The 20,971-nt window shown below is 45.5% G+C and overlaps 1 protein-coding gene across 3 annotated transcripts in view; it reads left to right on the top strand.

The window, feature by feature from the left end:
• MYO1H (myosin IH) overlaps positions 1-20,971 on the top strand; it is a 97,775-nt gene that overhangs the window by 72,554 nt on the left and 4,250 nt on the right. For all 3 annotated transcript variants that reach the window (XM_030219579.1, XM_030219581.1, XM_030219578.1), the window contains exons 24-29: positions 2,840-2,999; positions 5,534-5,617; positions 7,293-7,386; positions 12,341-12,396; positions 13,630-13,765; positions 17,643-17,713. In XM_030219579.1, coding sequence (XP_030075439.1) covers positions 2,840-2,999; positions 5,534-5,617; positions 7,293-7,386; positions 12,341-12,396; positions 13,630-13,765; positions 17,643-17,713 — 601 coding nt within the window. The remainder of the gene's footprint in view (positions 1-2,839; positions 3,000-5,533; positions 5,618-7,292; positions 7,387-12,340; positions 12,397-13,629; positions 13,766-17,642; positions 17,714-20,971) is intronic.

Here is a 20,971-nt window from a genome sequence, read left to right as displayed (position 1 = left end):
TTGCCAACAGACGCGCGGCACCCCCCCAGCGGCGAAATGACGGACACGACCTCCCCCCGGCGAAACGACACCCTCCTCCCGGGTGCATCTTTACCTGCTGGGGGGGTGCCGCGCGCCTGTCGGCTTCGCTCGTTCCCTGCTCCCTCTGCCCCGGAACAGGAAGTAACCCGTTCCGGGGCAGAGGGAGCAGGGAACGAGCATTGTCAACAGACGCGTGGCACCCCCCCAGCGGCGTGCACCCGGGGCGGACCGCCCCCACCGCCCCCCTTGGTACGCCACTGGAGCCAGAGCAGAGATTACAAGTCCCACTGCAGCTTTTTGTAATTTTTGTTTTTTTAAAATTGTGAGCACTCCAGGGACAGAAAAATACCTACTGTGATTTCCTTCATCTCCACTCAGTGGAGAACTGCTCAATTAGAGCACCTTTCTATAGCCTGGATGTGACAAGTACCAGCTCTAAATATAGACGTCCATCTTTTTAGACTTGGACATCTCTTCCCCTTCTGTGATCAGAGCTGGACATCCATATTTTTGGCCTTCCCTAATCACGTCCAAAATACGCTCATACAACTCTCCCTTGCCGCATGGACATACTGCAGTGTTAAACATCCATATTCTGCTGTTGTAAAATTGGGATTTGGATGTCCATGCAATATAAACGTCTAAATGCCAGTTTTCAGACATCAAAACAAGAATATTCTAGCAGAACCACTTTAGGGAGCAAGAGGGTTAATTCTATAAAAGGGGACCTATTTTTAGGTACCAAGAGCATGTTTATTTGGAGTCTATTCTGTACAGGAAAGTAGGTGCCTACTTTTCTTCATAGAATACTAGCTGACAGGTCAAATACATGCCTATATTTTAGGAATGAGCAGTTTTATAAATGCTCATCTCCTACACAGTTAAAAGAATGTGCATAGTATTCTATAACTTGCACACATAATTGGGTGGCCTGCCCATGTTCCACCCAAACTCCAGGAGTAATATCACCAAATCCTTTACTGTTAGATTCTCAATTGGAATTTGTAAAAACAAATAGTGTATGGTGTTTAATGAACAACGGGCCCTACACGGCCGTGTTTCAGCTAGTGAGCCTTCATCAGGGGTCCTGCAATATCGTAACTAAGAGATGACTCCAGCGGTTGGGAAAAAAAACAACAGCTTTCCAAAGTAGTGCGCGTTCTGTGTGGCTTGTTGGATGTTGACTTAGAAGAACGCACACCGCTTTGGAAAATTGTTGTTTTTCTCAACCGCTGGAGTGATCTTTTAGTTACGATATTACAGGGCCATCGATGAAGGTTCGCAAGTTGAAATGCCGCCTTTGTAGGGTCCATCCCTCATTGAACACTGCGTGCTATTTGTTTTGTACAAATCCCAATTGAGAATCTGGCAATAAAGGATTTGGCGTTATTACTCCAGGAACATCAGTCTGGTTATTCTCACTTTTGTTGTGTTCTCCGTTTGGATCTTTGTGGGTTTGTTTGGTTTTCCTTTGCTTTTTGTTTTTTTTGTTTTTTAGACTTTGAACCACCCAGATTGCACCCATGTGAGCACTCACCTGTAAAGTATATGCCACATTGAGCCTGACACTGTTGGGAAACTGTGGGGTACAAATGAGATAAATAAATAAATAAATAACACCTAGCCGTAAATAAGACCAATTACAAGCGTATGTGTCCGGGTCAGGGGCGTATCTGCCTGGGGCCACAGGGGCCTGGGCCCCCGCAGATTTCGCCCTGGCCCCCCTCCCCGCCGTCAACCCTCCCCCGCTGCTTACTTTTGCTGGCGGGGGCCCCAACCCCCGCCAGCCGAGGTCCGACCCGAAGTCTTCATATTTCGTCTTCCTCCGTGGCCATGCTGCAAGGAAGTAACGCTGCAGTGCTAATTCGCTGAATCCAGTTCGGAGTCTGACATCGCAGCACGTTGTACGCGTATACAACGTGCTGCGACGTCAGACTCCTAACTGGATTCAATGAAGCAGCACTGCAGCGTTACTTCCTTGCAGCATGGCCACGGAGGAAGACGAAATATGAAGACTGCGGGTCGGACCTCGGCTGGCGGGGGTTGGGGCCCCCCGCCAGCAAAAGTAAGCAGCGGGGGAGGGTTGACGGCGGGGAGGGGGTGGAGAGAGGCGGCGGCGGCGGGGGGGGGGGGAAGGGAGGCAAAAATGTGCCCCCCTCTCTGGCTCTGGCCCCCCCTACCGCCGGATTCCAGATACGCCCCTGGTCCGGGTCTGTTACCTTAACATCAGAAGTGATGCAGTGGTTCTCTGTTTGCATGGCTGTGTGCCATTGGCATATGTGACACAGTTCACAGATGCAACAAACAAAACAGCAAAGAGGACCAAGAAAAGAAAAAAAGACAAAATGAGAGAAAAAAAAAAGGGTTAAAAATATAATGAAAGAACACAAAAAAAAATCAAAATATATAAAAAATGTAAGGCGTCAACACTTGGTTGTTGAAATTCAAAAATAAACTTTGTCAATGGATAGCAGGGAGAAAAGGACTCGACACAGCTGTGTTTCGGCCATACAGGCCTGCGTCAGGAGTCTTCTCGCTGTATGCTTATGTATTATCCAAATAGGGAGGGAATGTGTATATCTGACTCCGAGATCGCCCACTAACAATCCCAGCACAGCTGAGCTTTTTTTTTTTTTTTCTTTTTCTCATTTTGTCTTTTTTCTTTTGTTGGTCCTCTTCGCTGTTTTGTTTGTTGCTATTTTTTGTGAAGACTGGTTTCTTCTGTTTTTTGCACAGTTCACAGATGATCATGGAGCCTTTCACATCCCGGTTACATTGGCAGTTGAGAATAGCTGTTATGCTTTTGTTTTTGTTGTAGATTTATAACAGGGTTCATCAATCGAAACAAACCCATTGGCCCAGAAAACAGTGACTTCATAAAGCTTATGCAGTATAACTATCTCACCAAGCTGAAGGAGCATGTTCCAAAATCCGTACTGGACAAAAGCTGGCTCAGTCCTCCAGCCACCCTGCAAATGGTGAGAATCTCTTCCTCGTGTACCTTAAAGATTCTTCTAGCCAAAAGAACCAAAAACATTTTTGGAAAGAACCTTCTGCCTTTCTCAGCAAAAAGCTAATTTAGATAGGACCCCATGAAGTTTCTGCAGAGGAGAAGGCTTTGAAAGCTGGGGTGCAGCTGAAAAATAGAGCGCTTCACTGAAAAAAATTAGTTATCTCTGAACAAAATGGAACTTGCCAGCAATAAGATAAAGATAGAAGCAAATAATCTTTTTACTCAATGCTCCTAATCACTTTCAGCCAAGGCAATTCTACAGGAATCTTCCTGAAATTCTGTTGCATTTCTGGAAAAACTGTGTGCAGTGTGTGTGTGTATGCACACACGTAGTATGTGTGTGCAGTGTGTGTGCGTGTGTGCAGTATGTGTGTGTGCAGTGTGTGTATGTGTGCAGTATGTGTGTGTGTGTGTTCTGTGTGTGCAGTGTTTATGTAGTATATGTGTGTGCAGTGTGTGCACAGTATGTATGTATGTGTGTAGTAAGTGTGTATGTGTGCACGTAAATTATGTGTGTGCATGTGCAGTGTGTGGAAGTATGTGTGTGTGTGTGTGCTTGCAGTATATGTGTGTGTGTGTTGTATTGCTTTGGTATTGCAGCCTGCTCACTTGATCACCACAGACTGCTCAAAGAATAAAATACTACAGATTCTTTTGGATTCGTATTGGGTAAGTGAAACTCTTTATTAGTACTTTAAATGGAGAGTGTATAAGTCATTATTGTTCCAATCTACACAATGATTAAGAAATATACACACTGACCGAGTCAGATTAGGAGATATGCACAATGATCAAACCATCTAACTAAAAGAAAGCTTTAAAACAGATATATAGATATATAGCCACGATCACTTGAACTTCAGGAAATCACTAAAAACCAACCTCTTCAAAAAGGCTTAACCCAACGACCCCACATAACCCTCTTCACCTACCAACACAGCTTGACCCTTATCTCATCAGCCGGGAGGCCCGTTGCAGCGAAAGCCCAAAGTCTCCTTATGACCAGGAACAAGTCCTCTGCGCGGCATGTCTGCCCACAGATGAGCCCCAGAGCTCCACTGCAAAAAGCCCCCATTTTTATTAAGCTAAAGCTTACTTTCAGAGCCAAGGGAAAATTACAGGAATGTACATGGGGATGCAGTCACACGCCCTCGGTTCAGGCAAGCAAATCACTGGCGAGGTGGCTTATCTCCTGAACCTCGAGCGCACCCTGCCTCCCTCCTGCACAGACTGGGTTCCAAGACATTCCAACCTGTTTTTGTATGTACAAGGAAAGTTACTTCTGGTCAAAGACAGAAGATTTTAAAGGGTATTATAGGGTATTATCGATCAAAGTAAAACTGAAAAGCAATTCTTAAACCATCCATCACAGTGTGTGCACGCATGCAGTATATTTGTGCAATATGTGTGAGTGTGTGTGCAGTGTGTGGCAGTATGTGTGCAATATGTGTTGTGTGCAGTATGTGTGTATGCAGTTTGTGTAGTGCGTGTGCAGTTTGTGTGCAGTGCGTGTGTGTGCGTGCACACAGTATGTGAGTGCAGTATGTATGTGCGCAGTATGTGTGTGCAGTGAGTGTGTGTGTGTGTGAATGTGTGCATGTTTTTGTCATGTGCAATATTGAGGGCCTAAGAGTCAGCTGGTGGCGCTCAGTGTTTTGCCTGATTGCGGCTGGCGTTACGCTTTGAAATTCAAGGCCGTGCCATAGCACTGAATTTCTGGGTTTGTGGAGCCGGCTGAAACAGCTGGTTAAGCAGGGCCGCCGAGAGACTGGGCCGGGCCCCCCCCCCCTCCGTCCACCACTGGGCCGGGCCCCCTGCATTGAAATCACAGCACCTCTCACCTCCGTGTGAAAGCGCTGCAGGCAGCAGGGCAGCAGATCGCTTCCCTTCGGGCCTCCTTCCCTCCCTGTGTCCCGCCCTCACGGAAGTTACTTCAGATGAGGGAGGGAAGGAGGCCCGAAGGGAAGCAATCTGCTGCCCTGCTGCCTGCAGCACTTTCACACGGAGGAGAGAGGCGCTGTGATTTCAATTGCGGGGAGCCCGGCCTGGTGGCAGACGGTCAACAATGGAGGGCGGGTGGGACTGCAGTGCCGGGCCCCCCTTGGAGGCCCGTGCCCGGGGAATTTTGTCCCCTCTGCCCCACCTCTTGGCGGCCCTGTGGTTAAGTGCAATATTCATCACTTAACCAGCTATAGAGCACTGCATAAAGATAGAACTTACGTTTGTCCGGTTAAGTGCCACCCCTGGGACATCCCCAAAATAGTCAGTTAGGTGTTAACCAGACAGTTTCAGCAGCTGAAAATGACTGGTTAGCTCTGAACAGGAGATTTATCTGGCCAGGAGCCATTTCTGGCCGGTTAAATCACTTTGAACATCAACCCGATAATGTTCAATACTGTGCCATTTTTAGCTGCTGAACCTTTGTCCTTTTTTTGTATTCAAACTGAAAAACAATTATTGTGATATCTACTTTATATCCTATTATTTCCTTTTTATCAGACCTCTGAGATGCTACATAAAATGTGCATGAGAAACCTGGTGCGAAAATATTGTAGAGGTATCACCTCACAGAAAACAGCACAGGTACAGTAAACCAGAGAATCCCAACCGGAGACCCCTAGTGGCAGTCTTACAGTACTGATCCCTAGCAATAGTAGCATTTTTTACCCACAGCCATGACTGGGGTTTGCTTCTGTTCCTACTAGATACCAAGGATGCCTGGTAAGGTTAAGGTTGGTTACTGGAGGGGGTGGGAATCTGCTGTATGGGTTGGGGAGGGGTCATTTTTGCAGAGGCAGGGTCAGGTAGGGGGATATTCATGCTGGGGAGATTGTGGGTTGGTGAGGATTGAATGCTTTCAGGTAGCATGCATGCTGGCTGTCAAGGGGTTAGGAAGGGGATCTGATGTCTTCTGAAGGGTTGGGGTGATTGAGGTCAGTTGGGGAGGGGGATTGAGAGGGACCGAGGTCAGGCATGAAAGTGTTCTTATCTATGACATCTAATGTTAAGAGTAGTTAAGACCCTGGAATAATTGTAGATGATGCACAAATGTAGTAATGACTACTATTATTTATTTACAAGGAAAATCATTTAGAAGACACAAATCGGGAGATGGGCGCCCTTCTCTCAAGGTCGGCCAAATCGGCATAATCGAAAGTTGACTTGGCCCTTCCTCAACTGCTTTCCATCGTGGGGATGACCAAAGTTCCCGTGGGGCATGTCGGCAGTGTACCGAAGGCGGGACGGGGGCATGGTTAAGAGATGGGCGTCCTCAGCCGATAATGGAAAAAAGAAGGGCATCCCTGACGAGCATTTGGCCGACTTTACTTGGTCCAATATTTTTTCATGTCCAAGCCTTGAAAAGGTGCCCGAACCGACCAGATGACCATCGGAGGGAATCGGGGATGATCTCCCCTTACTCCCCCAGTGGTCACCAACCCCCTCCCACCCAAAAAAAAATAAATTAAATAACATTTTTTTCCAGCCTCTATGCCAGCCTCAAATGTCATACCCAGCTCCGTGACAGCAGTATGCAGGCCCATCCCACCCCCCCACCTGTTACACTTGTGGTGGTAAATGGGAGCCCTCCAAAACCCACCACAAACCCACTGTACCCACATCTAGGTGCCCCCCTTCACCCTTTAATGGCTATGGTAGTGTTGTACAGTTGTGGGTAGTGGGTTTGGGGGGGGGTTGGGGGGGCTTAGCACCCAAGGTAAGGGAGCTATGCACCTGGGAGCAATTTGTGAAGTCCACTTCAGTGCTCCCTAGGGTGCCCGGTTGGTATCCTGGTATGTGGGGGGGGGGGGGGATCTGTGTACTACGAACGCTGGCTCCTCCCACGACCAAATGGCTTGGATTTGGTCACTTTTGAGATGGGCATCCTCAGTTTCCATTATCGGCGAAAACCGAGGTCGGCCTTCTCTGAGGTCAGTGATCTCAACATTTAGGTTGACCATCTCTAAGGTCAACCTAAATGTTGAGATTTGGGTGTCCCCGGCCGTATTATCGAAACGAAAGATGGACGCCCATCTTGTTTTGATAATACGGGTTTCCCCGCCCCTTCCCCGGGGCACCCTTAGAGAGGGGCACCCTTAGAGATGGGCGCCCCCGTTCGATTATGCCCCTCTATGCGGCTTAGTAAAAGGGCCCTCAAGCCCCTCTCATGATATCTGATTAATAGAAAAGCTGTAATGTTGACTTGAAAAGCACAGTCGGGAAATATGTCAACTATGTATCATTCTTTGCTTTCTGATAGATGCAGCAGAAAACAGTGGCGAGTGATATTTTTAAAGGAAAGAAGGATGGATACCAGCAAAGTGTAAATAAACCCTTTGTAGAAACCCGCATCAGTAAGTATATGGCACAGAGCTGATGACGTGTGTGTTTATGGCAGTGGTGGGGGAAGGCAGGAAAGTACGAGATGGATAATTAGAGAAATTTGTTATCTGTGGTAACTTGAATACACTGCAAAAAATCAGGACTAGAGTATCTCAAGCAACTCAACTCTAATAACATCACATAACATAATTTCGGATTTATAGTCCGCTATACTTATTAGTTCTTAGCAGAGTACAATCACAAAAAGCTAGACATTACCAGAAAATACAAAAACAGTATAATAAAAAAACTAATACTAACATCACTGTTCTATGCTAATCCATTGTTGTCCATTTTTGTTACCCAAGGCATATTTTTGAAAGAGTAACATTTAACATTAAGTCTATACATTTTATAGGTCAATTAAATAGCTACAAGAGAGGAGATAAGTACATATAAGTACATAAGTACTGCCACACTGGGACAGACCAAAGGTCCATCAAGCCCAGCATCCTGTTTCCAACAGTGCAGTAGCGTACCAAGGGGGGGGGGGCGGTGGGGGTGGTCCGCCCCGGGTGCACGCCGCTGGGGGGGTGCCGTGCGCCTGTTGGCTGATTCTGCTCGTTCCCTCCCTGCTGCTCCCTCTGCGCAGAACAGGTTATTTCTTGTTCCGGGGCAGAGGGAGCAGCAGGGAACGAGCGGACTCGGAGCTGACAGGCACGCGGTACCCCCCCAGCAGGTAAAAATGCACCCGGGGGGGGGGGGGGGGGTCGCGCTGCACCCGGGTGGGCGCATCGGTGATCCACCCCGGGTGTCAGCCAGCCTAGGAACGCCACTGCAAAAGTGGCCAATCCAGGTCACAAATACCTGGCAAGATCCTGAAAAACTTCAATACATTTTATGCTGCGTATCCCAGAAATAAGCATTGGATTTTCCCCAGATCTCCTTGCTGAATTTTGCTGCTTAATTCGCCAGAAGTTTCTCAAACTGTGTTTAATCTCCTTATGCCTCTAGAAATAGGATAAAGAAAAAATTAGGTCTCCAATAAGACTTAAGTGAATGAGAAATAAAAAATGGTCATTCCAGTAATGAGGACCTAATCCATTTTGAATCTTAAATAAAAAGCATGTCAATTTAAATACTACTACTACTACTTATGACTTCTATAGCGCTAAAAGGCATACGCAGCGCTGTACACCATACATGAAAAGACAGTCCCTGCTCAAAGAGCTCACAATCTAAGTAGGATAGACAAACAGACAGAACAACTAAGAGGTAAGGGAATTAAAGAGGTGGGGTTAAAAGGGTACAGGGCAAGTGAGTAGTGGTTAGGAGTCAAAAGCAGCATTAAAGAGGTGGGCTTTTAGCCTGGATTTGAAAATGGCCAAAGACGGGGCTAGACATACAGGCTCGGGAAGTCTATTCCAGGCGTGAGGTGCAGCAAGATAAAAGGAACGGAGTCTGGAATTAGCAGTAGAAGAGAAGGGGACAGACAAGAGAGATTTATCCACAGAACGGAGAACCCGAGGAGGGGCATAGGGAGACACAAGAGTGGAGAGGTACTGGGGAGCAGTAAAGTGAATGCATTTATAGGTCAGTAAGAGAAGTTTGAATTAAATGCGGAAACGGATAGGGAGCCAGTGAAGTGACTTGAGGAGAGGGCTAATGTGAGCATAGCAACTCTGGTGAAAAATGAGCCGCGCAGCAGAGTTTTGGACTGATTGAAGAGGAGAGAGATGGCTAAGTGGGAGGCCGGTGAGAAGCAGGTTGCAATAATCAAGGCGAGAGGTGATAAGAGTGTGGATAAGGGTTCTGGTAGAGTGCTCAGAGAGGAAGGGACGGATTTTGCTGATGTTATAGAGAAAGAAACAACAGGTTTTGGCAATAAAGCCCTTGCCTCTACTGGCAGCCAATGTAACTTAATATAAAAATGAGAGACTTTGGGGCTCATTTTCAAAGCATTTAGGGGGTCTTTTACTAAGCCACAGTAGTGATCAGCTGGCAGTAAACGCTGATATGCCTATAGGAATATAACGGGCGTCTCGGCGTTTACCACCAGCTGATTTCTACCGTGAACTAAAAACATTACCACGGCTTAGTAAAAGATCTCCTTAGACTTACAAAGTTCCATAGGTTACTATGAGGTGTATTTTCAAAGCACTTAGACTGACAAAGTTCCATAGTGGCAAGGTTGACAGCCTGGAAATGTTGGCCATTGTTGGCATGAGACTTTTTGGAAAGAAGCAGTTGAGCTATATTTAACATTTCTTTGAAGCTAAGTGCTGTTTTTTTACATGAATATTTGCTGAGTGAATGCACATTTTGTGCTGCTTTTACTAAGTGGCAGTCAGTCCAATGCAGGCTTACCGCTTGCTATACAGGAAGTACCGCCGGGCTACCGCAGCAGCCCAGCGGTACTTCCCAACCCTAACGCACCATCATTTCTGGCGCTACAAAAATGCATTTATTTTTGTAGTACCGAAGTGTACTCAGCAGTAATCGGGCAGTGTCACGTGCTGCCCGGTTACCCATTGAGGTGGCGGTAAGGGCTCCCCCCCGAAATGGCCGCACGGCAAGCGTTTTACTTGCTGCATGGCCATTTAAAGACAGGTTTTTTAATGACTATGATAGGCATTAAGGCTTCCCTACGAGAAGAAATGCAGAGACAAGGGAGTAGCTTGATCAACAGGACATTTCCAAACAAATCCAAGGAGACGAGAAATGGCAAAATATTCTTTAATCGGCGATAAGACTCAACACAGCACCGTGTTTCGGCGAACACCGCCTGCCTCAGGAGTCTTTAAAAAGGCATTTGATGTGTAAATAAAGCTGAGAGATGAGTCGAGTGCAAAAAAATGCCAAATAGCAGTATCGCTGATAGCCCAGTGGTACTTCCTGATACAGCGATACTGCTATTTGGCATTTTTTTGCACTCGACTCGTCTCTCATCTTTATTTACACATCAACCGCCTTTTTAAAGACTCCTGAGGCAGGCGATGTTCGCTGAAACATGGTGCCGTGTCGAGTCTTTATCAAAATATTTTGCCATCTCTCGTCTCCTTGGATTTGTTTGGAAGTGTCCTGTTGATCACACTGCTCCCTTGTCTCAGACATTAAGGCTTGACAGAGTTTAATCCCGAGAGCCTGTCCTGAGGCTTTTTCCTTCCTTTTACTAGTGCTGGTATGGATTCAAGATAAAATTGAGACAAAGATTTGCTTATGATTCACAAGATTTGAGTAATTTTATATTAGAGTTGAGTAATCTGAATACATTGTACCCCCGTGATATGCTGTGCATGAACACTAGCTGAGGAATGCTGAACAGCTAGTACTGTCCTTAAACATAGAGAAAACCATATGAATGGAGGGTCAATATTCAGCACTAATCGGTTAAGTGCCACTGAAAATTAGCAGCCCCATAACTGGGAAGCAAATCCAGTGCTGGGCAGACTTCTATGATCTGTGCCCTGATTATGGCTGAACAGATTTGGATGGGCTGAAATGGGGCTTTTCAGGGGCTTCGATGACAACTTCAGAAGTTTTAGAACAAGGACAGTGCAAACTTCTAAGGTCTATGCCCTGAAAATGGAAAGGACAAATTAAGATATTTATTTATTTATTTGTAGCATTTGTATCCCACATTTTCCTACCAATTTGCAGGTTCAATGTGGCTTACATTTGCCGTAATGGCGCTTGCCATTTCCGGGTAGCAGGATTACAAATAGTATTGCGTTAAGGTGTATACATGGTAACAAATATGTAACATAACATACATGGAATAAATCATGGTGTATATATACATGGTAAGGAAGAATAAATTATGGTATTGTGTGAAGGTTCCTGAGTAATAAATTGGATTGTAACATACATTAGGCCATCGGCTTCAAAGGGTCCCTATTCAGTGTAAGGTTTGAAGTGGAGTTGTTTGATCATAGTTTCAAGGAGATTAATCAGTCATGTGATAAGTGTTTGGTTTTGTATAGATCGTGTATAGTGTTGTTTTTTTAGTATTTAAGATGACTGTTTATTGTATGCCTTCTTGAAAAGATCTGTTTTCAGTAGTCTTCGGAAGGTGGTTAGGTCTTGCGTTGTTTTTATGGCTTTTGGTAGTGTGTTCCATAGCTGCGTGCAGATGTAAGAGAAACTGGTTGCATATGTGGATTTATATTTTAGCCCTTTGCAGTTAGGATAGTGGAGATTGAGGAATGTGCGTGATGATCTTTTTGCATTCCTAGTAGGCAGGCCTATAAGGTCTGACATGTAGGCCGGAGCTTCTCCGTAAACAATTTTGTGTACCAGGGTGCAAACTTTGAATGCAATACGTTCTTTGAGTGGTAGCCAGTGTAGTTTTTCTCTTAGGGGTTTGGCGCTTTCGTATTTCGCTTTTCCAAAAATGAGTCTGGCTGCTGTGTTTTGGGCGGTTTGAAGCTTCTTAATGATTTGTTATTTGCATCCGGCATAGATGGCATTGCAGTAGTCTAGATGACTGAGCACCATTGATTGTACTAGGCTGTGGAATACTTCCCTTGGGAAGAAAGGTTTGATTCTTTTAAGTTTCTACACTGAGTAGAACATTTTCTTTGCTGTATTTTTCGCATGATCTTCGAATGTGAGATCAGGTATACATATGAAGTATCACATCATACCTTATGCAATGAGTTTATCTTGTTGGATAGATTGGATGGACCGTACAGGTCTTTATCTGCCATAATCTACTATGTTATGATTTAGCTGTCCATGTGCAAAACCACCAAATAATGAAAGTTATTTGCAAAAGCATGCACTGTTTTCTGTTTTCCTGTTAATGAGTTGCCAAATTATTCAAAGCATCTAGTAAATCTACATATGAAATTTGCTTTGTGTAACATCTATCACAAGAAAACCCCAACTAAAGTTACTTTGTTAAGTTATGCACTGGTTATCCTAAGATAGTCCTTGGGTTCAAACACTGAGACACTAAAGGTGTTTTCAATTGTTTTTCCTTAGATGAACAAGACATTAATCCCAAAGCATTACAGCTAATTAGGAATGAGAGGATCAAGGTAAATATTACGTTTTCTCTTGGCAGTATTTCCTCACTGAGGTAGCCTCCTGGGGTAGTGAGGTATTAACTTCCAGGTGTCGATTTTCTGAATCTCTGCTGGCAACTCCAGTTGTGTAAAAACAATCTTTAGATTTGTAAAATAATTTGTACCTGTATTTGTTCAAACTAGTTTCAAAGTCTAACTGAACAAAACTAACCAAATATTAGCCAATGAAACGTTTTGTAAAGAATAAGTAACAGGTTTTGTCAGTGTGCATCACATCCTGTTCAAAGGGGGTTTTTCCCCCCTCTGGATTATATGTTTATTTATTGGGATTTATTTACTGCCTTTTTAAAGAAATTCAGCCAAGGCCGTACATGTCCAACTCTTTTCTGCATAATCTTCCCTCTCAGGGGGAAGTCCTCCCTCCTCCAACTACTACCACCACTACGGAGAGGTAGACCACCAAGGGTGGAGGGGGGCAGATAGGTAGCGGTCCCACTGGACCACCAGAGCGATTTTGTGTAATGTGGGGGTGGGGTGGGGTCAGAGTGGGAAGCTAGTGGTCCCACTGGATCACCAGGGTTTTTGTGGTTTGGGGGGAGGGGCCTGGAAGTCCATCGGACCTCCAGTTCTTGTGTTTGGAGGGGGGACGGGCTTAGTTTGACATGTCCGGGAGAAAAATCCCAGACCTGTCAAACCTCTTCTGCTGTTTGACAGATCCAGCTTTTTGACAGCCCGAACCTGTCAAACAACTTCTGCAGGAGGATTGTGTCTTGGGCACATGCCCAGGCACAATCCTCCCGCACAAGTACCCCCATGATCAGAGCTAATAGCACACATAAATTTGCATTCTATTAGCTTTGGTCATAGGGGCGTTTTAGTCGCGTGCAGTTCCGGCGCTATTTTTAGAGCACTGTTTGGCACAGCGCAGGGCTTCTGGTCATCAGCCCATAAGGGCACTGTGAATTGAAAAAGTTCGGGAACCACTGAGTTAGGGGATGGCCAGTCAGTGGTTAAATGTCACTGAATATTGGTGGCCAGTTAGCTCAGCTGGTTTTAACTGAGTTGGAGCCTCTCGTACCTGGTTAAACCCTTTTGAGTACTGACCCCTCGGTCTTTGTCTCAAGGTGAGGAGAAAGCCTGGCAAGGGCCATTAATAGATAATTGCGCATAGACTGTGCTGCCTTTTACTTATCAGTGAGCCTAGAATCTAAAAGCATTTTTTCCCCGCACCTTATTTTATTTCAGTATTGCACGCCAGTGACTAAATATGACAGGAATGGGTTTAAACCGAGGCAGCGACAGCTTGTCATGACAGATTCAGCTGCTTACTTGGTGGAACTGGCCAAAATCAAACAGAGAATTGAATACGCAACCCTGAAAGGTAAAGCAGTTCATTTCCTAAACACTGAAATGAAACCAGCCATTTACTATTTGACAGAAGGAACCAAGAGCTTGGAGGAAAAGATACCTATGGCTGACATAGCTCACCGAAAGTTGCATGGATGAGGTAGAGGAAAGGAAGATTAGCCTCATGCCCTAGTGCAGTGGGTCGAGAACCTGGGGAATTGGGTTCAATTCCCACTGCGGCTCCTTGGGATTCTGGGCGAGTCACTCAACCCTCCATTGCTCCAGGTATAAAAACTTAGGGGCCCTTTTACTAAGGTGTGGTAAACCCACTGCGGGCTTACCACGCGCCAATCTGGAGCTACCGCCGGCCCAACACGGGTGTCAGCGGTAGCTCCACCCCCAGTGCATGGCATTTCCAGTGCTAGCAGAAATGTTAAAAAAATATTTCTACAAGGGGTTACCCGGCAGTAATTGAGCAGTGCCACGTGCTACCTGGTTACCGCCTTATTAGTGCGGGAGCCTTTGCCGTCACCTCAATGGGTGTGGTAAGTGTTCCCCTCCACATGGCCATGCGGTAAGAGCAATCTTACTGTGTGGCCATGTCTTTTCTCAGCCTTTTTACCCGCCGCAGTAAAAAGGGCCTCAGCGTGCAGCAAAAACGGCCCCCGCTGCTAGTGCAGGGCCCTTTTCACCGCAGCTTAGTAAAAGGGCCCCTTAGAGTGTGAGTCCACTAGGGACAGAGAAAGAACCTGCACATAATAAATGTAAACCAATTTGTTTACATTTATGTTTTTCACGGAGAGAGTGGTGGATGCTTGGAATGCCCTCCCACGGGAGGTAGTGGAGATAAAAATGGTAGCGGAATTCAAGCATGCGTGGGATAAACATAAAGGAATCCTGTTCAGAAGGAATGGATCCTCAGAAGCTTAGCCGAGATTGGGAGGCGGGGCTGGTGTTTGGGAGGCGGGGCTAGTGCTGGGCAAGACTTCTATGGTCTGTGCCCTGAAAATGGCAGATACAAATCAAGGTAAGGCATACACAAGAAGTAGCACATATGAGTTTATCTTGTTGGGCAGACTAGATGGACCGTGCAGGTCTTTTCCTACCGTCATCTACTATGTTACTATGTTGTTTGTACCACAGAAAGGTGCAAAAAATACATTTTTTAATGTCATGAATTCTATAAATGATACATAAAAACTCGGCATTGAAAACCCCCCACTTAAGCACTATTATATAAGCTGTGCCTAAAGTTAGGTATGGTTTATAGCATAGCGCTTAAGCGCAGGGGTTGCATGTAAACTTAGGCGTATCCATTTGCACCAATGAAAATGTCCACGTATACCCCCTTATTCTATAATTACATGCGTAACTGAAATCCACGCCCGTGCTCTACCCCAAAACACCCATGACCCTCCCATTTCCATGCCCCCTTTTTCAGGATGCACCTAAATTTGAATGCGTACATGTTGATTGATTTCAATAAAGCACCAAAAGCCAATTATTGGTGGTAATTGCCTCATTATTCAATTAAATTGTGAGTGCAATTTGAGTACATGCCTAAATTTGTGTGCACAATTTTTAGCACTTTTCATAGAATAAGGGCGATAATGGGTTGCATGGCATTTAGGGCACGCTAATCGGTAGCACATGCTAAATCCATTAGCACACCTTAAGGGACTCCTAAATTGGCTTCTTATCTGCTTCTGCATGCAGTCCAAACTTCTGTTATCAATACACTTGATTTTATAACAGGACACCTATGAGAGAAGTAGAAAAAGGCACCTGTTTTTAAGCCCATTTTATAAAGGCTGAGCTCCACAGCATGAACCAAAGTTAGATCAAATGGTCTCAGCACTGCTGTTTTTAGTATCATAAGTATATACCAAAAGACTTACAACACCCAATACCTTACTGACCAAAGGATCAACATTCTTGAATTTCCATTTTGATGACTCAGGTTTCAGAGACTCCCCTCCTTTTTGCTTCCCCATCAATACTGAAACAAATGGGCAGAGTTCCTGGCTCCCCACGGGCTCTTAAGGGACTCCAAAGGGGCATGACCTGCAGCTTTGGTCATGACTCTTTGGGCATACACCCGTGGAGGGGCATAATCGAACGGGGCGCCCAAGTTTTCCTGAGGGCGCCCTCGCAGGATGTCCCTGCGAAGGGGCGAGAAAACCCGTATTATTGAAACAAGATGGGCGTCCATCTTTCATTTCGATAATACGGTCGGGGACGCCCAAATCTCAACATTTAGGTCGACCTTAGAGATGGCGTCCCCAGATTTCTGTGATAATAGAAACTGAGGATGCCCATCTCAGAAACGACCAAATCCAAGCCATTTGGTCATGGGAGGAGCCAGTATTCGTAGTGCACTGGTCCCCCTGACATGCCAGGACACCAACCAGGCACCCTAGGGGGCACTGCAGTGGACTTCAGAAAAAGCTCCCAGGTGCATAGCTCCCTTGCCTTGTGTACTGAGCCCCCCAAACCCCCCCCCCCCAAACCCACTCCCCGCAACTGTACAACACTACCATAGCCCTTAGGGATGAAGGGGGGCACCTAGATGTGGGTACAGTGGGTTTCTGGTGGGTTTTGGAGGGCTCACATTTACTACCACAAGTGTAACAGGTGGGGGGGGGGGGGGAATGGGCCTGGGTCCGCCTGCCTGAAGTGCACTGCAGTACCCACTAAAACTGCTCCAGGGACCTGCATACTGCTATCATGGAGCTGGGTATGACATTTGAGGCTGGCAAAAAATATTTTTAAAGGTTTTATTTTTTAGGTTGGGAGGGGGTTAGTGATCACTGGGGGTGTAAAGGGAGGCCATCCCCGATTCCCTCCGGTGGTCATCTGGTCAGTTTGGGCACCTTTTTGAGGCTTGGTCATAAAAAAAAGGACCAAGTAAAGTCGCCCAAGTGTTTGTCAGGTACGCCCTTCTTTTTTCCATTATCGGCTGAGGACGTCCATGTCGTAAGCACTCCCCAGTACTGCCTTCGCTATGCTTCTGACACGCCCCCATGAACTTTGGTTGTCCCTGCGACGGAAAGCAGTTCAGGACGCCCAAAATTGGCTTTCGATTATGCCGATTTGGGCGACCCTGGGAGAAGGACGCCCATCTTCCGATTTGTGTCGAAAGATGGACGCCCTTCTCTTTCGAAAATAAGCCTGATAGCTGTGTGCTGTCGTAAAGCTTGATCTTAAGCAGCCAACAGTGTTGTAACCAGGTGGCTTCTGCCTACGGCAATGCCTAGACTCACTTACCAGCGCTTCTCCAATGAGAAGGATGTTCCCAGGGGGTGGCCTTTTATAGAACAAAAAACAAATGAAATTTCATTAAAAAATAGAATATGAAATGAGATTTCCAACAAAAGCACAGCCCTATAACTTCTCTCTCACCTGACTGTTACAAAATCATATCTATTAAAGCAAACTGAAGAATCGGCTCCCCAGACTCTCTGGTTGCATGGTGATAAAATGTTTTTGCTTGCAAGAAAGAATTGGAGACAAAATATTGCCATCAGTCATTACCATTTATTCTGCTGTAAAAGACTAAAGCATCTTTAAGGGAAGGGGATCTGATTTGGTAATTCATCACATTAGCTACAAGTGAAGTAACCTGGTGTTATAAATCTCACCTATGCATATCCTGGTCCTCATAAGCTTTATTTTTTTCAGTAGGCAAATCCTAATTTATGACTACCAGAACTCATTGTGGTTGGGGCACTGAAAACTAGGATTAACGACCTGCAACACTGTAATATTTTTCCAGTATTTTGGGTGTAGGTTGCTAGCAGGCATCCTTTCCTCCGTGGGACATTAAAGCCATTTTAACAAACTGATATTTCTTAATAAGCAGCAGTGTGACTTCTTCATTGAAATTACCTTTGCATTTCTTTCATTTTAAGGTATTTCAGTCAGTAACCTGAGTGATGAAATCTTAGTCATCCATGTTCCCACAGAGGACAACAAACAAAAGGTGGGAAATCAAACATCTGTCAATATCTATTACATATCACACACAATAAAATAAAATGTAAGTCATATAATCCTACTATGGCAAATCAAAAAGAAAAACATACTGTATCCTGATTGCTTTCATAATCAAGTTTAAAGTTGTCCTTCAAAGAGTCCTCCATGGCCTACAGGTGTACACAAGGCAGAAATTATTATAGTAGAAAAGTATATGATGCCAGATAAAGCCCAAACAAAATATGTATTCCCCAACCCAGTGGCGTAGCAGGGGGGGCTGCCACCCGGGGCGGGGCAGTTCGCCGTTGCACCCCCCCCCCCCCGGGTGCAGCACGATGACACCCCCCTCCCCCTGACCAGCTCTCGCACCCTACCTTTAAAAAGAATATCGGGAGGCGAGGCGCCCTGCCCTGCACGTGAAAGAAATGTGGACCGTCGGGCCTTCTCTCGCTGTCTGTCCCGCCCTTGCGGAAATAGGAAGTTGCGTCAGCGGAGGGCGGGACAGATAGAGCGAGGGAAGACCCAACGGTCCACATTTCTCTTACGTGCAGGGCAGGGCGCCTCGCCTCCTGATATTCTTTTTAAGGGTAGGGTGCAGGAGCTGGTCAGGGGGGGGGGGTTGATTCGCCGAGGGGGGGGGGGGCTGGAAGGGAGCACCCCCCCTGAGCTGACACCCGGGGCGGACCGCCCCTCCTTGCTACGCCACTGCCCCAACCAATGAAACACCGAATAAATATGTGATCACTACAGAAATGTTTTTAATCTATTAATTATAAGAGAAAGAGAGAGAAGACCATCAATGTTTTTATGTCAAGGAACAGTGACATAGAAAAATGTAGGCAGATAAAGACCATATGGACTATCCAGTCTGCCCATCTATGCCATCTACTCTCGCTTAGACTATTGCAACTTGTTTCTCACAGGTCTCCCACTGAGCCATCTCTCTCCTCTTCAATCTGTTCAAAATTCTGCTGCATGACTAATATTCCGCCAGTGTTGTTATGCTCATATTAGCCCTCTCCTCAAGTCACTTCACTGGCTTCCTATCCGTTTCCGCATACAGTTCAAACTCCTCTTATTGACTTATAAGTGCATTCACTCTGCAGCTCCTCAGTACCTCTCCACTCTCATCTCTCCCTACATTCCTCCCCAGGAACTCCGTTCACTGGGTAAATCTCTCTTATCTGCACCCTTCTCCTCCACCGCTAACTCCAGACTCCGTTCCTTTTATCTTGCTGCACCATATGCCTGGAATAGACTTCCTGAGCCGGTACGTCAAGCTCCATCTCTGGCCGTCTTCAAATCTAAGCTAAAAGCCCACCTTTTTGCTGCTTTTAACTCCTAACCCTTATTCACTTGTTCAGAACACTTATTTTATCATCCTCACCTTAATATTCCCTTATCTCTTGTTTGTCCTGTTTGTCTGTCCTAATTAGATTGTAAGCTCTGTCGAGCAGGGACTGTCTCTTCGTGTTCAAGTGTACAGCGCTGCGTACGTCTAGTAGCGCTATAGAAGTGATAAGTAGTAGTAGTAGTAGTCTTGGGATTCCGTAATCTTGCTACTCTTTGGGATTCTGCACAGAATCTTGCTACTATGGGATTCCGGAATCTTGCTACTCTTTAGGATTCTGCACGGAATCTTGCTACTCTTTGTCCTTATCCCTTATTTGTTCTGTTTGTCTGTCCTAATTAGATTGTAAGCTCTGTCGAGCAGGGACTGTCTCTTCATGTTCAAGTGTACAGCGCTGCGTACGTCTAGTAGCGCTATAGAAATAAGTAGTACTAGTAGTATCTACTCTCCTTATCACTTCCTTACAGATCCTATGTACTTGGCCCACGCTCTCTTGAATTCAGGTACTGATTTTGTCTCCACTGCTTCCACCGGGAGGCCTTTCCACGAATTCACCACCCCTTTCCATGAAGAAAGATTTCCTCATATTACTTCTGAGTCTATCCTCTTTCACCTTCATCTTATGCCCCCTCATTCCAGAGCTTCCTTTCAATTGAAAGAGACTTGCCTCCTGTGTATGGATGCTACATATGTATTTAAACGTCTCTATCATATCTCCCTTCGCCCGCCTTTCTTCCAAAGTATACATATTGAGATCTTTAAGTCTGCCCCATACTCTTTATGACAATGGCCACTGACAAATTTAATAGCCATTCTCTGGACTGGCTCCATAAGGTGCGGTCTCCAAAATGTACACAATATTCTAAATGAGGTCTCACCAGAGTCTTATACAAGGGCATCATCACTTCTTTTCCTACTGGCTATTCCTCTCTCTATGCACCCGAGCTGCCTTCTAGCTTTCAAGTGGAAAAACGCCCACTGATAACATTATAAAGGGAAATGCACATCATCAGTCTAAATCGCTCAATAAATAATGTCCACTTAAATCATGTGACCTTTCAATAGTGCTACCCAGAATCCATGTGCAAAAACAAATCATTTATTTAATAAACATGAAATATCTGTGGAAAAACAGTGGTGGTGAGTGAGCCAAGTGTGGTCCCTGAAGCAGTTTTCAAAACGGGGATGCTCATCAGATGTACACCTCGAGTGAATGGCCAAATCCTTGTCAATCAGGTGAATTCATGGAACGGTTTCCCAGTGGAGGTGGTGAAGACGAAAACTGTATCTAAATTCAGGATCTCTGAGAGGAAGGGATAATTGTCAAGCAGACTGGCTTGACAATATGGTCGTTATCTGCCTTCATTTTTCTCTGTTTCTATGAATATGCATGAGATAGATTTGCATACCAAGGAGGCAATGCCTATTCATTGTGGATATTCTGAAAAACTGAATGGCTGAGTGTGCCACAAGGACTGGATTAAGAACCATTGGCCTAGATGATGGAAGTGAATACAACTACCTTATGAAGTCCACTGTCTACTATTACTACACCATATGCCTGGAATAGACTTCCTGAGCCGGTACGTCAAGCTCCATCGCTGGCCGTCTTCAAATCTAAGCTAAAAGCCCACCTTTTTGATGCTGCTTTTAACTCCTAACCCTTATTCACTTGTTCAGAACCCTTATTTTATCATCCTCACCTTAATATTCCCTTATCTCTTGTTTGTCCTGTTTGTCTGTCCTAAGTAGATTGTAAGCTCTGACAAGCAGGGACTGTCTCTTCTTGTTCAAGTGTACAGTGCTGTGTACGTCTAGTAGCGCTATAGAAATGATAAGTAGTAGTAGTAGTCTTGGGATTCCGGAATCTTGCTACTCTTTGGGATTCTGCAAAGAATCTTGCTACTATGAGAT

Source organism: Microcaecilia unicolor, chromosome 11, assembly GCF_901765095.1.
Source record: "Microcaecilia unicolor chromosome 11, aMicUni1.1, whole genome shotgun sequence".
In the NCBI taxonomy this organism is placed as follows: Eukaryota; Metazoa; Chordata; class Amphibia; order Gymnophiona; family Siphonopidae; genus Microcaecilia; species Microcaecilia unicolor.
This window is presented reverse-complemented; position numbering and strand designations above follow the sequence as displayed.